The sequence below is a fragment of the Microcaecilia unicolor genome, chromosome 2 (assembly GCF_901765095.1).
Source record: "Microcaecilia unicolor chromosome 2, aMicUni1.1, whole genome shotgun sequence".
NCBI lineage: Eukaryota > Metazoa > Chordata > Amphibia > Gymnophiona > Siphonopidae > Microcaecilia > Microcaecilia unicolor.
In genome coordinates this window covers 149,464,678-149,481,181 of record NC_044032.1, presented here as the reverse complement: position 1 = coordinate 149,481,181, position 16,504 = coordinate 149,464,678, and the positions used below count along the sequence as shown (strand labels likewise).

At 39.6% G+C, this 16,504-nt stretch overlaps 1 protein-coding gene across 2 annotated transcripts in view; it reads left to right on the top strand.

Annotated features, from left to right (window-relative positions):
- Nucleotides 1-16,504, top strand: part of MCTP1 (multiple C2 and transmembrane domain containing 1) — an 854,885-nt gene that overhangs the window by 828,369 nt on the left and 10,012 nt on the right. For both annotated transcript variants that reach the window (XM_030193396.1, XM_030193397.1), the window contains exon 17: nt 13,146-13,255. In XM_030193396.1, the coding sequence (XP_030049256.1) occupies nt 13,146-13,255 (110 nt within the window). The remainder of the gene's footprint in view (nt 1-13,145; nt 13,256-16,504) is intronic.

Here is a 16,504-nt window from a genome sequence, read left to right as displayed (position 1 = left end):
AGTACTGAAACTGATCAGTAGCTTCCCTCACCCATCTGCTTTTTAAATTTCCTAGTCTTAGTCTGATGACGTGGACTGCGGTCCTCGAAATCTCATGCCTCGATAAATAGGTTAGTCTATAAAGTAGATATCAAAACAATAGAGGTAAGCAGATATACATACAATAACTCAATACAGCACCTGCTAGCTATCATTATTTATTTTATTTGTTACATTTGTATCCCACATTTTCCCACCTATTTGCAGGCTCAATGTGGCTTACATAATACCGTAGGCGTACGCCAAGCCGGTAAGGAACAAATACAAAGTGGTATTATGGTAGAATAGATACTTGTGTTACAGACATATTTGGGAATCGTAGTGAGGAGGAGTTGCGTTGAGTTCAGTTCTAGCTTTAGTTAGTTGTGTAGCAGGGTTCAGTCTTTTAGGTTATGTCAGTAAGGTATGCTTTTTGAATAGGTAGGTTTTTAGTGATTTCCTGAAGTTTAGATGGGCGTATGTTGTTTTCACGGCTTTTGGTAGTACATTCCACAGTTGTGTGCTTATGTAGGAAAAACTGCTTGCAAGGAACCATTACACTTACGAATAATTTAAAAAAAAATGGAAGGTAAAGCCTCAGTGCTAAACACCCCAAACAGGACTGATGTCCAAACATAGGGGCTACAGCAATTACAATCACTGGCAACCTAACCACCAAAACAAAAAAAAAAAACAGTGGAGTAAAAAGCACAAGGCAGAAAAAAACTCAACTCCGTATATGGTGTGTGGTAACAGTGTCTATCTAGTGAAAAACAAGTCCAACTGACAAAGAATGCCCAGCCCCAAACAATCAAACAGCAATCAAAATCCATATAAATACATCTTCAAATATTACAAAACGTATCTTTAGAAGATTGCTGATCAGCCAAATTTCATCTGGTGCTGTGCTCCAAACCTAGGAAAAGGGCTGATTATCATTTATTTTATTCTTAATTTTTATTGCAAACCAGTGTGATGAAATTATGGGATGGCAAAATATTAAATCATTAAACTAAACAGCAGCCCTGTAGTAAAGCACGGTGGTGTAGCATTAGGCTGTAGAGATGCTTTGCAATAAGAGGAACAAGGAAATATACAAAGATCAAGGATGATGCAAAATACAGGCAGATCCTAGAGCAAAACTGGTTCTGGTCTTCCGTAGACCTGTGACTAGGGAAAAGATTCACCTTTCACCAGGACACAAAAATCAACAGCAACAATGTAGTGGCTCACCAAAAAGGAAAGGCAGCAGAATATGAAAAATTCACAAGGGTGTGAAGATTTTAACTAGGCACTGTAGTTTTGAAAGTGACACGTACACATACTGCTTTCTTCCTCTGTCCTAAACATGCCCTCGGGAATACCTCAGTCGTGCTAAATGTACATGTGTTGTAGCAGCCTCAGCACACTCTAGGCTGGGTGAAGGAGGGCAACTTTCAGACCAGGCAATTTAACATCATTATTAGGTTCCAGCATGGCTAGGTAGCTCCGCAAATTGCCCTCCTCTGGAGCAAATGAGGGATTGGAGTTTGAAGTGGGGACTGGTAGAGATAGACAGCCAGGGCAGGAAATAAAGAGATGTGGCATGAGCATAGCAGGAAAGGCTGAAGATAAAATAGGCTGCAGGATGTCTGAAGTAGCTGTGAAGGCAGAGAATTATAGAGTAATTCATAACCCAAATGTCTTATCATAGCATGCAAAAAAAATACATTCTGAGTATAGAAGAAACTGCTGAATTCTAGGGGATTTCAGCTGCTTGACAGTGAAATAAAAGGGAAGAGCAAAGAGGATTTTCTAAAAGTCACTTTAGTGAAATGGAGGTTACACATCTTCACAGTGCAGTTGTTTTGGGTGCTCTTAGTCTGGGTGAAAGGTGAAACTGTCTTATGTAATGTGAAAGAGAACAGAAAGTGGGAGAGCGACCAAGGATATCAGAAACTGGAGGATGTTCTTAAAATGAAAGTTTATTAAGGGTTTCGAAGACTCGACACAACGTCGTGTTTTGGCCGTCAGGCCTGCATCAGGAGTCTGCTGTGCAGGGTGGTCCAGAAAAATGACAATGAGAGATTCTTTGAAGATGTCACAACAGTCTCTTACACAAAAGATGACTGGATAATGATATAATTGATTCTTCAACAATGGTATAGTAGTCTTGAAAAAGACTGTTTGGATGATAATCGCGTGGTCTCGTCGAACCACTGCACACGCTGCTAGATAATTAAAAGATTAAAAATATGGTGAAAAAGACGTAGTTATAAGTGAAAAAAGCCACTGTATCTTATTCACAACTGTGTTAGGTGATCATTGAGCAGATGAAGCTCTTTCAGGAGATCACCGCAACATTCCCATCATCACATCCTTCCTCTGATCTGCAGCCAGTAGAGCTGTGCATTTGTTAGCACGCATTCAGTTCAGTGCATGCTAAATCAATTTAGGAGGGATGTTATTTGCAACCCTGGACTCCCCACACAGTTCTGGGCACCAGCTAGCTCTTCGGGTCAGCACTTGGACCAGGGTCACTACAAAAGTTTCAGACCTGCATTTACAAAGGCGCGCTATAGGCGCTTTAACATTTTTAACACATGTTAATGGTTGACGAGCATCTAACGCTAATGTGCCTATAGGAATGTATTATCAGTTTTCTTTCATTTGTCTAAAAAAATGCCTTGACATAACTTTTCCTTTAATCTTATTTGAATTATTTTAAATTATTTACTGTAATTTTCAATTTTTTTCTAAGCATTTTCTAAAAACTTTTTATACCCACAAGCATATTAAAGCATCCAAAACATCAAAGCACTTATCTTTCACTCCCGATGGAGCATCCGTTTCACTTCAAAGAGCTTCTTCAGGGGACTGTGCTGATGCGTTATCTACAAATAATTCAAAATTATATTTAGCAAGATTCCTCAACTTCAACTTAACTTTCAAACCATAGCCACAGAACACTCACTATTAGCTTGCATACTCCCATCTTCAAAATGGTCTATGACATCAGATGCCAAAACTGGTTCAATATATACCAACATGTATCACTTTCTTTTGAATCTCAACCAATCAACTGCTTGCTCTCACAATAAGAATAGATCTTTACGCTATTTGCAAATAATATTTTAATTTTTAAAAAAGCATGCCATTCAATGGCAGCATTCAAGCCATTTGGCTCAAGAGTATTCAATATAAATATCCACCTGTTAAAAAATATATTACTGCAATTTCTTCTACGCTTGCTTGCTGTGAAAGCATCATTGACAAAACACTTTAGATCCAGTGCTACAGTAATTTTTTAGATTTTTATAGCACCGGAACTTAACTGGCAATAATCGGGCAGCGCCACGTGCTGCCCGGTTACTACCGGGTTAGTGCAAGAGCCCTTACTGCCATCTCAATGGGTGGTGGTAAGGGCTCCCCACCGAAATGGTCATGCGGTATGTCATTCACGTACCGTACGGCCATTTCTTTTCCCCAAAAAGGGTCAGCCTTTTACCCACTGTGGTAAAAGGACCCCAAATTGCTGGAACTACTGGATTTTTCTTCTTCAAATACTTATAATCTTTCCAAGTCAGATAGCCTTCCTTTACTCCTTTATCAGTGATCTTTTGAATAATCTACTGTAAACACCTTGTTGGATTTAAAGACAGTTTTTCATATATTATATCATCATTTAATTGTCTTTCTATCTCCCCAATGTAGTCTTCTCGATTCTGCACCACCATGGCATGACCCCTTTTCCACCTTCTTTATAAAGATAGTCTGATCTTCTTTCAAACCCTTTAAGGCAGGTCTGTCTTCCATTATAAGATTATGTCTGAACTTTATATTGCTCTTATTACATTTAAACAAGTCTTTCACATCTTTTCCAACCAACTGTTTGAATGAGCACATTAAAGGAGCAAGATTTAAAAAAAAAAAAGTTATAAGTCATGGGAGTTTTTAGACCAATGAAAGAAAACAGACCCATTTGAAAAAGAAGCTTTTGGCTTGTGGCATTCTTTGTGAGGTCTTTGAGGTATTTTTCTCTCTACATGATGAATAGCTTACAACTTACTGATCTGGTGCCATTTTCATTGTAAGTTAATTACATTGCTTTGCACTAAATGTTTTTACTGTCAAATTCTTTCTCAAAAAAGTATTCTTTCTCATATTGCCTTCTGGTTTCTCGTCTGAGTTATTTATTAAAAACTGCAACAAGAAGATTCATTGACCTTCTTCAAGCTCATACCTCATTTATGCTAACTCAAGGTGCTTTTCCTCAGCATAAAGGATCCATAATACTTACCCAGATCCCTAAGAGCACCTTGGCTTTATTGGGAGACATTACTAATTACAGGCCTGTCACTTCCATCCCATTGGTGACTAAGGTAATGGAGGGAATAGTTGATACTCAGCTTATGAATCACCTTTCCCTTTTCTCCTTCTTCATAAATCCCAGTCAGGCTTTAAGTCAGTCTTGACCACCTTAGTATCTGATTTTAGGAAAGCAATCAGTCTAGGCTTTAAGTTTTTAGTTATGCAATTCAATATATCAAGTGCCTTTGACCTCATTGATCATGAGTTTCTTTTAGGACTTTTGAACCAATTCAGCCTGTGAGAAAAGGTTCACCAATGGTTCCACAGTTTCCTAACATCTAGATCGTATCAGATGAAGTTGTCAAGTTCCATCTCACCATACTGGTCGCATGACTGCGGGGTGCTACAGGGCTTGCCGCTATCTCCAATCCTGTTCAATGTTATGATGGCTCTGTTAGGTGAAAGCCTGAAGGCAACAGGGTTCTGCACTTTCATTTATGCGGACAATGTCACAATCTATAACCCTTTCAAGACTGGTCTTCCAGAAATTGTCCCTAAGATTAGGCTTGGTCTTGATTTGTTGGAATCCCAGGCTTCTGAATTTAAATTTAAGTTAGAGATAAGACTCAATTTCTTATTGTTTATTGCATTTGATCTACCACTTATTATTGAAACAAACCAAAACGGTTTACAAAATGAATAAAACATATTAGAAAGAAGAAAAGAATATTATAGTAAGATAGGAGAGCAATCACTCACTCAGAACAGACAGCAGCAGCCAAACATTCCAAGGAAAACAGTCCTAAAGAGTACAGAAAAAGACAACCCAACTCCAAAAAAAGTACAGAACTAAAAAGAGTGGTTCCAAGAACCATTAATCAAAACTAAAATCTTAGAATCTTAGGAAATCCCATCCATCATCACAGAAGACCTTACCAGACTAACCAACAGGTTTCAAAGGCCAATTTTAAAAAGTAAGTCTTTAGAGACATGTGAGGCAGGATAAGATTTTTCAAGGCATAACTCCTTTGGTATTGAGTTCCAAAGGGCAGGAGCAAGGAAGAAGAAAGCAGAAGAGCATAACAGATAATGTGGGTGGCAGTATTCTAGAGGGTTTGTAGATGCTTTAGATTAGCTTTGGTAATGCTGGCATACACTGAATTGCAGTAGTCATAGTGGGAATTGATGAAGGCATAAAAAAGTGAACAGAGTGAGGGTGCATCAAGTGTATTACGAATCGATCTCAAGCGGCAAAGGAAAAAGAATCCTGTCTTCAAGACATGAGAGAGATATGGGTGAAAGACAGCTCAGAATCTAGAATAATCTCAAGATACTTGAAATAACTGACAGGGATGATCTGCCTACCAAAGAGGAATGGAACTGCAGTTGGAATTGGGGATGATCCAGTAATCCAACTAGAAACAGTTTTTTTCAGGATTTAAAACAAGATGATTCTGGCTAAGCCAGCAAGCAACTCCTAGCAAGCAGTTCTGAAGAGGTGTTAGGTCAATAGCGGATCCCTATAGTGAATCAAAAGAAATCATCATCATATGAGTAAGAGCTGATACCAAAGGTCTGAATAAGTAGTGCTAGCGGACTTACAAAGCACATGGAGCAGAAGTGGATGTTGGCTGAACTACTGTGAAAGAACAGTTTTGCATAAAGAAATTGAACCAATTAAGAACATTGTTTGTAATACCCATAAAAACCAGGTGTTGAAGAAGAAGTGTGTGATCTATAAGGTCAAACACAGCTGAAAGATCTAAAGATACCACCAAAGCAATTTTACATTGCTCCAGGTTACTGTGTAGTTCACTCAGAAGTGCAGTGATAGCTGTTTCCATGCTATAGCCTGCTCTGAAACCTGGTTGATGGGAGTGTAGTGCATTTACTTATTCAGCATAGGATTGCATTTGTGAAGTACTACAGGTCTTACTAAGAACAGTAAGTTAGAGGCAGGACGATAATTGTTAGGCTACAATGGATCTAAATTTGCTTTTTTCAAATAGGTTTTACCAGAGCTTCTTTGAGTGCAAGTGGGACTTACCTGGATGATAAACTGTTAGAAATCATCAAGTGTATAAAAGAGAGAACTCCGAGCAAAGGCTGAACCAGCCAATTTGATGGAAGTTGGTCCAAAGAGCAGCAGGTTATATGTAATTGAGATAGAACCCTATTTAAGGAGTCTATTGATGGAATTTGAAAGGTTGACCAGGATGCTAGGTTTGTCTGAGGATCTAGAGAAATGTGAGAATCAGGAACAGCTTGAAAAGATACTCAATGCTTTTCTACCTTCGAAGTGAAATAAGAGGTCAAGCTTTCAGAATTTAGAACAGAAGAGTAATTCTTAGACAGAGACACAAGATGATTGAAAACTTTGAAAAGTTGCTTAGTTGAATTAAAGCAAACTTAATTTGTTTAGAGAAGTATTCTTTTTTGGCAGCTCGAATTTGATTATTATAGTAGTTTTGTGTCTGTTTGCAGTATTTTAGAGAGGCATAAGATTTGTGTTTCTGCCAGAGGCATTCTTCCCTGAGCACTTGATGTTTACTTAGAGACAGACCTGGATGATACCAAGGCTGATTATTACTCGCACACTTCTGAACATAAGTTAAAGGAGCTATTTGATCAAAGGCCTGTTATAAGGCAGAGTTCCAAATAGAAACCTGCTCATCTATGGGAAGATCAAAGAAATTGGTCAGAAAAGAATTAACCAGTGATGAAAGAGAGGAGGGATCAGTTCGATTCAAGTGTCTAGACCAATACCCTGTGGATGAAGATGAAGTTAGGTGTGAAGGAATAGTAATTTAGAAAAATAAACAGAAATGATCTGATCACAATACAGGAAGGGTTTTAAGTGAGGAGACTTGGAGAGAAGAAGCAGAATTTGTTTTTACCAAATCAAAACTGTGTCCAGCAACATGTGTTGGGACTGAAACCTGTTGAGTTAAGCCAAGGCCAGATAACAGGGAAGAGAAAATGCAAGAGCTTGTGGAAAATGAATCATCAATGTGGATATTGAAATCCCCTAGAATAAGAACATGTGGAAATTTCATTGCGGCACCTGCCAAGGACTGGTATATCCTATCCCAATCCTCTGCTTTTAGAGAAGGGGAGCAGTAGAACAGAAGGATATGTACACTAGAATTAGTAGTGACTTCTAATAGGAGAAGCTCTGAAAAAGGCAAATTGTGCATGTATAGTTCCTTAACTTTAAGCACAGATGGATATATAATTGCCAGCCCTCCCCCATGCTTGCCAACTCGAGAAGAGCAGTGTACGGAGAAGTCCAGAGGTAATGAAGAAAATAGATGGGCTTCCTCTCCAGGGAGGAGCCATGTTTCCGTTAAGCAAAAAAAAGTCTAGACAACTAGACCTAAGTAAATCTTGAATGAGAGCCAATTTTCATTTCAGAGACCTACAGTTAAGCGGTCCAAAAGAAAATTTTGAGAAGGTAATGGGGTTGGTGGTAGGGACTGACAATAAGTAAGAGTTTTTACTCTGGGAAGGTTGAGATGAGATCTAGGAAGGGGACAGCGGCCCCAGCATACAGAAATTGGGTATATCTCTAAAGACTTGGACAGAGTTGAGGATAATAAACCCGGCAGAAATAAGAAGGTGGAAATTGGACTACAGCCCAAGGAATGGAGGAAGATAAAGTGAGTTAGAGAGAGAAAAGCTATGGAAAAAGAGAGACCCATATAAGAATCATTCAGGTTAGGAATAGATCCATTGACAACAGGAGAAAAAGCAAAAGAGAAAAAGAGGGGGAAAAAAGGAAAACAGAAAAATAAATCCTTGGTCTCTCACCCCTCATCGATCACTACAAGGAGCTCACCTTCGCTCCTTATGCATGCCCCTTTGGCATGCTGCCATGGCGCAGATGCCGCTAAGCAGCAGAATTAAATATTACTTGCATGTGTGCAGTTGCGGGGTCACCGAGGTCACGTGACCTGGCGTGCAGAAGAAACTTCACCACAAAAAGGTATTCTGGTAGGCTCTGTAATGATAGATGTACAACTACTCAGCTATACAAATAATACACTGCATATAGTAACAAAGATAGCACATATCGCAGACGCCGCTAAATAGAAGAATTAAATAGTACCGTATATAGTCATTTTACCATTGACAACGCATCCTACCCCCTAGACAATACTCTTAGGGTACTGGGTGTATTAATTGACAGTCACTTCACGTTCAAGCCTCAGGTTTCCTCAGTAGTGAAAAAATCCTTCAGGTCTTTTTGAAAGCTGAGAATCAGATCATATTTCTCACCTGATATCTTTAGACTGCTAGTTCAATACTTGGTTTTAACTCAGTTCGATTACTGCAGTTCCATCTATGCTGGATGTAAGGAGGTTATCCTAAAATAGTTGCAAAGAGCCCAAAATATAGCAGCTAGGTTTGTCTTTAAGGTATCATGTTTTGATAGAGCCACTCCATTATTATGCAAGCTGCACTGGCTGCCCATTGAAGCCAGCATTATTTTTAAATTATGTGTTTTTGACTTTCAAATATTATATGGTATGACACCGAATTACATGCAGCCCTTAATATCTGTTCTCCTATGCAATATACCTCTGGTTCTAGGGATTACCTTAGACTTCATCTTCCAGATTGCAAGAGAATGCGCTCTAAGTCAGTTCAGTCTGCAGACTTTAGATACCAGGGTGCTAAGTGGGGGGATTCACTGCCAATGGCAATCAAGGGTCAGCCTGATTACTTGGTATTTCGTAAATGACTGAAAACTTTACTCTTTGAAAGGTTTCTACCCATTGATGGAACATGTTAGACTGTAACTGGCCATCAATAGTTTATTATTTAGTTCTTATTTGTATCTTATTTGTGCTACTCTGCTCTTACTTGACATTTTGTTAATGGTGTTGTAAACCTTGCCTGTTGTTTTATTTATTGTAATCCACATTGAACTCAAGTATGTTCAGGATAATGTGGGGTATAAATGTCAAAATAAATAAATAAAATAAATAAATACTACAGCTATACAAGTCTTATTAGTATTAGTATGTTACATGTTTATCCATAAAAGTGCTCAACTGTTGAAATGCATTTGTGTTAGATATTAGGAGGCCAATATATTACACCACAAGAATTTCACAGAATAGCAGGGGAACCTTAATAAACAATTATTATTGTGAGGTACTTTTTAGATACTATAATCACCCTTGTGGAGTACAAAAAATGTATGAAAAGGAAAAAGCCTCATATATTTCAAAATTTGCACCCTGGTCCACAAAATTATCTATGGCAATGCCCTGGGATATATGACTGACCTCATAGACCTGCCAACCAGAAACTCAACCAGATCATCACGAACATACCTAAATCTTCACCACCCTAGCTACAAAGGTCTCAAGTACAAATCAATTTATGGATCCAGCTTCTCCTATATAAGCACACAACTCTGGAATGCACTACCAAAATCCGTAAAAACAACGTACGACCACCTCAACTTCCGGAAATCACTAAAGACCAACCTGTTCAAAAAGGCATACCCTACTGACCCAACTTAATGCCTGAACCCAGCAACACAAAGAAACCAATACTTGTAATGAACACTATGAACACTATATAACTCCTCATCTCTATGATCCCCTAATGTGTCTGTAACACATTTATCTCATTGACAATAACACCACTCTGTATTTGTTTCATCACCGGAGGTGGCTAACGCCTCACGGTACTATGTAAGCCACATTGAGCCTGCAAATAGGTGGGAAAATGTGGGGTACAAATGTAACAAATAAATAAATAAATATTCAGGTAAAGTATGTCACAGCTGAAAAGAGCTTACAGTCTAAGCAGTTATCGGAGACAATGAGAGATTAAAAAAAAGTCAATTCCATAACCTAGGCACATTCGAATGCATGTTAGAATTGTAAATGCTAGCATGGTGCCAAAGTACCACTCTGCAAATACCCATTAACTTAAATAGCAGTCCTTTTGCTAGGGTGCACTAATGGATTTAGCACACACTAAATGCCATGCAGCCCATTGTATACCTATGGACTGCTTGGCACTTAGCACACACTAATTCATTAGCACACCTTAGTAAAAGGACCCCATAATGCATATTTTCAAGGGGGGTTTACTCAGGGACAGAGCATGGGTAGGATGTCAAGACCAGTGCGCTAACCACTAGGCTACTCTACCACTACCCCCACAGTGACTTGTCCAAGGCCACAAGGATGTTGAGGCAAAAGCAATATTTGAACCCTGGCTTCTCTGGTTACAGCTTATTGCTCTAACCACTAGCTTACTTCCTCTCCCTTTGATTCCTTGGTGTTCAGGTCGGCGGCCCATGATGCTCCCCTCAATCCTGGTCCAGGAATAATAATGCAAGAAAAAAAATGTTTTTGAATTCCCCCTGCTAAACCCAAACCATGTATAGGCCCACCTCCTGTATTCTCCCCCATTCCCTCCCACATATTCTCACCAAGATAATTCTCTTAGGGGAAAGCAGTAATTGCCAATTACTCCAGCCCTGGTGCTGCCATTTTGAAAAATGGCGATATTTGATCCCTAGTGGTACATCAGAACATCTCCCACACCCCCTAGTTAGAAAACTGACACCTAATGGCATATTCTGACATAACCGCTAAGGGTTAGGTGTCACCATTTCATAAAATGATGGCAGAGCATGAGAGAATGGTGAATGCTCCTGCCCCTCTTGGTGAAGGGAAGTGGGAAGTTGGAAATGGAGGAATTATAGGGGTACAAAGCCAGGCTATACATGAAAAGCAGGGCCTATATATATAAGATATTTAGCCATAGACCAGGATTAGGGGGAAGCATCAGGGAGCCACTGCCCCACCAGCAAATGGAGGTTTCCCCATGTTTGGGGAACCTTAACCATCAGCTCTTTTAAAGCCTGCAGCTCTCATGCAAAAACCCTACTCTGTGGACTTTTGAAAAAAAACACCCCAAGCAGGTGAAGTTTCTGTTCTTACAAAAACTGACGTGCAAAGTCTTTTTCTCACATCGAATTTTACAATTTCCACACTAATACAGCTCGTTAATGTGGAATTTATATAAACTTCCATGCAAAGTGAACTTTGCACAAAGGTTTAGTAAAAAATGGCTCGTTTTGCAAACTTTCTTATGCAAAAGCACTTCATATTTTAAACCTAGTGCATGATTTTAGGACCTCAGGAACCCAGAAAAAAATAATACTGTAGCAAGCTGTAAAGATACCACTGAAACCTCAATGTGAGCAACAATTCAATACAGAGGCATTAAGCCTTTTCTTGATAAGAAGAGTGATACAGTGGGGGAGAGTGTCTCGAGTATGATTTAGCAGAAGACCTGGGACATGACTGTTCTGCCAGTGGTCTTCCATAGGATCTCCTTGAACCAGTGGTATAAATTCTATCCAAACACTACCTTAAAGCCATTTGTATCTCCAATGAGGTGGATCTACCCCCAGCTCAGTGGGTTCTTTGTGATATTTTGTTTCAAGGCTCTTTAAACTGCTAACACTACCTCCAGCCTCCAGAATCCATTTGGAAACTAGGGATGAGCTGTTGTTTGCAACAGCATGGGAAATGTCAATGACGTATCCCGTGCCATTGCACGTCAGTGTAAAATGTAAGTGAGCATCAAAAACATGACAATTCATGGTTTTTTTTCGTTTGCCAAAAATAGGGTGCACTTTCAGAAGAGTATGCATTACGTGCAAAGAAGGTGCACTCTTTCAGAAAAAGTATGCACTCTTTTCCTGATAGCATGCTCATTTGAACCATCACACATAGTTGTTGAACTACCATACATGCATCCAGTATTCTCCCTCTAGTACCCTCAGATCCCTTACTCAGAACCGGTTAACCATTCTTAGTTATAAAGATTTCACCCATGAACGCACTATAATGTCTATTTTCTCTGTCCAAAGATCTTGTCTTTGGAATATGTTGCCCCAACACCTTTGCCTACAAACACATCTCAGTCAATTTGAGATTGATCTTAAAACCTTTCTTTTTAATGATGCTTTTTGCTAATCCCCTATTATGTGCTAGAGGGTTCCTCGTTGGCTCCTAGTGCAAGACAGTCATGCTTACCTTCTGTTAATCCCCCCCTTTTCTATTTTGAGTTCTACCCTCTCTTCCCTGCTACTATCTGTCTTAAGCAGATTCTCTTTTTCTACCCCCTTTATATAGAGATTGTACGCTGCTTAGATGGTTCATCTCTGAGGCAGGATAGTAAAAACTAATAAAACTTGAAACTTGAAAACTTTCATAAATAGTTCATGCTGCACACACTATTGAGAAAAGTGTGCATTCTCTTTACACATAGCGCACACTCTTTAGAAAGAGTACACACACATTGACTTTCCTCCCATGACAATAGAATGGCCAAATGAAAATGAATAAAATGAAAATTCCAAAAAACAGCTTAGGAATTGACACACAATGAAACATTTCTGGTTGCCCATTCCTATTGAAATCATGACATTTGCTTTTGTCTAGCTAACCCAGTCCAAAAACATGATTCCTGTTTTTAAAGGAATGAGGAGAATCACCAGGGCTTTTTTTGAGGGGGTACTTGGCGATACTGAGTACCGGCACCTTTTCTATTGTCTGCTAAAATTGACCCAAGGACCCCAAGTTTTAATGAAAGAGCTCTACACACCAATTCTGCCTTGTCATAGATTCTGGTTGCAGGGGGCCTGGCTATTGTGGGGTGGGTCCCTCGGTGATCACCCCACCCTTGAAGGATGGCTTAGCATTTGAGAACCAGCACCTTTTTTGCTAGAAAAAAAGCACTGAGAATCACAATACACAAATCTAATCTCTCATAACATTTTTATTGCTGTGTTTTAGGATGGTGAAAAGAGAGGATTTATGAATAAGCTATATGCCATCCAGGAAGTTTGTGTCAGTGTCCAGAGTGTCCTTGATGAAGTGGCTTCTATCGGTGAAAGGATAAAGAAGTGAGTTGCTGCCATGGTTGTGCTGAATTCTGCACTGTTGGTGGTGATGCTTTTTATTTGATGTTCCACGGGAGTTGTACTGTCTTGCTGTGTTTTTGGCAGTAAACACTAACTCAAGAGGAGGGATTGTACCGCTCATCATTACTTGCTTTGCTTTATGACAGCTTTTTCGTAACATGAAAGTTCTAGAGATGCAGGTGAAATTGGGGGGAAGAACAGAACTTGGACTTTGAAGTAAGAAAAAAAGTTGGCTTATAGCTGAAAGAGTCATTCATTTGAAGGCCCTTAAAAATGGAAAAAGCAGGCTGAAATAATTAAGGTTTCTGGCATTTTGGACTAGATTCTATATATTATGCCTAAAAAAATCAGCGCTGAAATGTACTTTATAGAATAAGCCTAAACTTCAACGCACTTTATAGAATAATCCAAGCGCCCATCTGCACAACTGAATTTAGTTGCGGGCAGTTACGCCAAGTAAAACTTGGTGTAAATGCTGATGCCTAAATTACATGTGGAATAGGGTGTATTCTATATCCACGTGCATAGATTTTAGAAATGCCCACAACCTGCCCGTGGTCACAGCCCCTTTTCAACTATGTAACTTAGAATTTACATGCATCACGTTATAGAATACACTTAGACAGTTCTACACGTAAATTCTAATTAATGCCAATTAGTGTCAATTATTGCTTGTTAAGTGGCAATTATCAGCACTGATTAGCTTGTTAACCAACAAAGTTGTGCACGTAAATTCAGAATATAACTGGATTTGCGCGCACATCCTAAGTCAAGCTCTATAGAATCCCGGGGTGTATGGGCATATAGCTATTGTATCAGCGTGAATGGTTTTATTTACCAAAAATTCTTTCACAATTTAAGGGGCCCTTTTACTAAGCCACACTAAAAAGTGGCCAGCGCTATTTTTAGCATGTGGATTTCCCACGCACTGAGGCCACTTTTAGTAGAGCTGTAAAATGCCGCAATTTTTGTTTTTTTCCATTAATGGCCCCGTACTAATTTCCAAATTAGCACGTGGCTATTAACGTGGGCGCCCTTACCACCACCTGTTTACTAGGTGATAAGTGCTCCCACTCTAAATCGTGGCAATCAGCAGTGTGCAGTGATTTGCCAGTTAGCACAGGGCACGCCTACTCTCCGCCCCCCAAACATGTCGCTGCACAAAAAAATGTATAGTAGCATGGGATTGGCACACACCGATCCTATAACTACCGCAGGACACCCACACGTGTCCCGCAGTAGTTCCTTTTAGTATGCGGTAAGGAAGCGTTAGTGCTTACCGCCGCTTAGTAAAAGGGCCCCTAAGTATCATGTGTCTCTTTTCAAATTTTGCCTTTAACTGTAGTGATTTGGTTTTGATAAACAAGTCACACTGACTCCTGTGGCTTGTTCATTAATTAGAGAATTGTCATTGATTACTCGTTACGGAGTAACAGGTGGAGCATCTTGTATATAAATGATAAGTAGAAGCAGCGGTTAGTGTATCTGGGTTTAAAAAAGGTTTGGACAGGTTCTTTGAGGAAAAGTCCATAGTCTGTTATTGAGATAGACATGGGGGAAGCCACTGCTTGCCCTGGGATTAGTAACATGGAATGTTGCTACTATTTGGGTTTCTGTCATGTACTTGTGGCCTGGATTGGACACTGTTGGAAGCAGGATACTGGGCTAGAAGGACCATGGTTTGACCCACTATGGCTATTCTTATGTTTTTATCTAACAACCCCCCCCCCCCCCCCTCTCCCTGTCAGCTGCTGGAAAGATGTAAAGGAAACAAATAGAGAATTACCAGATCCTTCTTCCTACCCAGTCCCCCATACCTTCCCATCGCACTCGTCCAATCACATGTAAACCTGCTCCTGACCAACCAATCTCAAATCCCCTTTACCTCCAATCAACCTCCCTCCCCTTAAGGGAGAAGTATAGGCACAGAGGAAGGTAAGGGCTTTCCCCCTCTCCCAGTACCCTTTTATCTGCAGAAACAAAACATAGCCCAGTTGTCTCACTATATCTGTGGCTCAATCAATTATTTACAGAAGTTAAAGATTTGGTTGGATTGTGCTTGACTTGAAGAAACGTATGTAGCATTCCTTTAGACTGTCCTGCAAAGACATTTTGGGCCAGATCCTATATAAGCTGCCTAAAAAATCCACATGGTAAATATTTCCAGCTAAGCGTATTCTATAAGTAGCACCTAGATTTAGGCACCATATATAAAATATGCTTAGTTGATAACCCAGTGCCTAAAACTACGTGTATCCATTTACAACAACAAAAATGTGGCATAAATTCCTACAAGTAGATTCATGCACACTGGGTCATATTCTATAACTACATGTGTAAATTTTGGAACGCCAACAAAACACCCATTTCCCCGCCCATGACCACACCCCTTTTGAACTGCACGCTTTAGAATTTAGGCGCAGTTCATTACAGAATACGCTTTGTGAGCTGTGTTCTTAAATTCTAATTATTGCCAATTAGTGCTCATTATTGCTTGTTAGGCGCTGTTATCAATGCTGATTAGCTTGTTAAGCCAATCAAGGGGCCCTTTTACTAAGCCACATAAGAATCTATGCATGCCCAACGCATGCCAAAATGGAATTAATGCTCGGCTACCATGTGGCTCTTGCAGTAATTTCATTTGCTGTGCGTCCAATACACGCATCTGAAAAATAATTTTTATTTTTGGACACTCGCATTGGACGCGCGTAGGTCATTACTGCCCAGTTAACGTGTGAGACTTTACTGCTAGGTCAATGGCTGGCGGTCAGGTCTCAGACCCAAAATGGATACTTGGCAATTTTCATTTTGCTGCACATCCATTTTCAGCAAAAATAATAAAAAGGCATTTTTACAGGTGCGCTGAAAATGATTCTGCGCGCGCCCAAAACACACATCTACACTACCGCAGGCCATTTTTCAGCACGCCTTTGTAAAAGGGCCCCTAAGTTACACATGTTATGGAATACACTTAGATTTCAGCACAGAATGCTAGGTGCGCTATAGAGAATCTGGGGGTAACTGCAAATTAACGTCAATTAGAACCAATTATAGCTGAATATTGTTAGTACCAACTAACGCCTAATTTATCAATTAAGTTTTTGTGTATAACAGGCACTATTCTAGAACCTGTATATGCAAATTTGTACATTAACCCCCTAATTCTATAAAAGTTACCAAAAACTGCATGCACAAATTTGGATGCACATCCAATTTGCATGTGCTAATTAG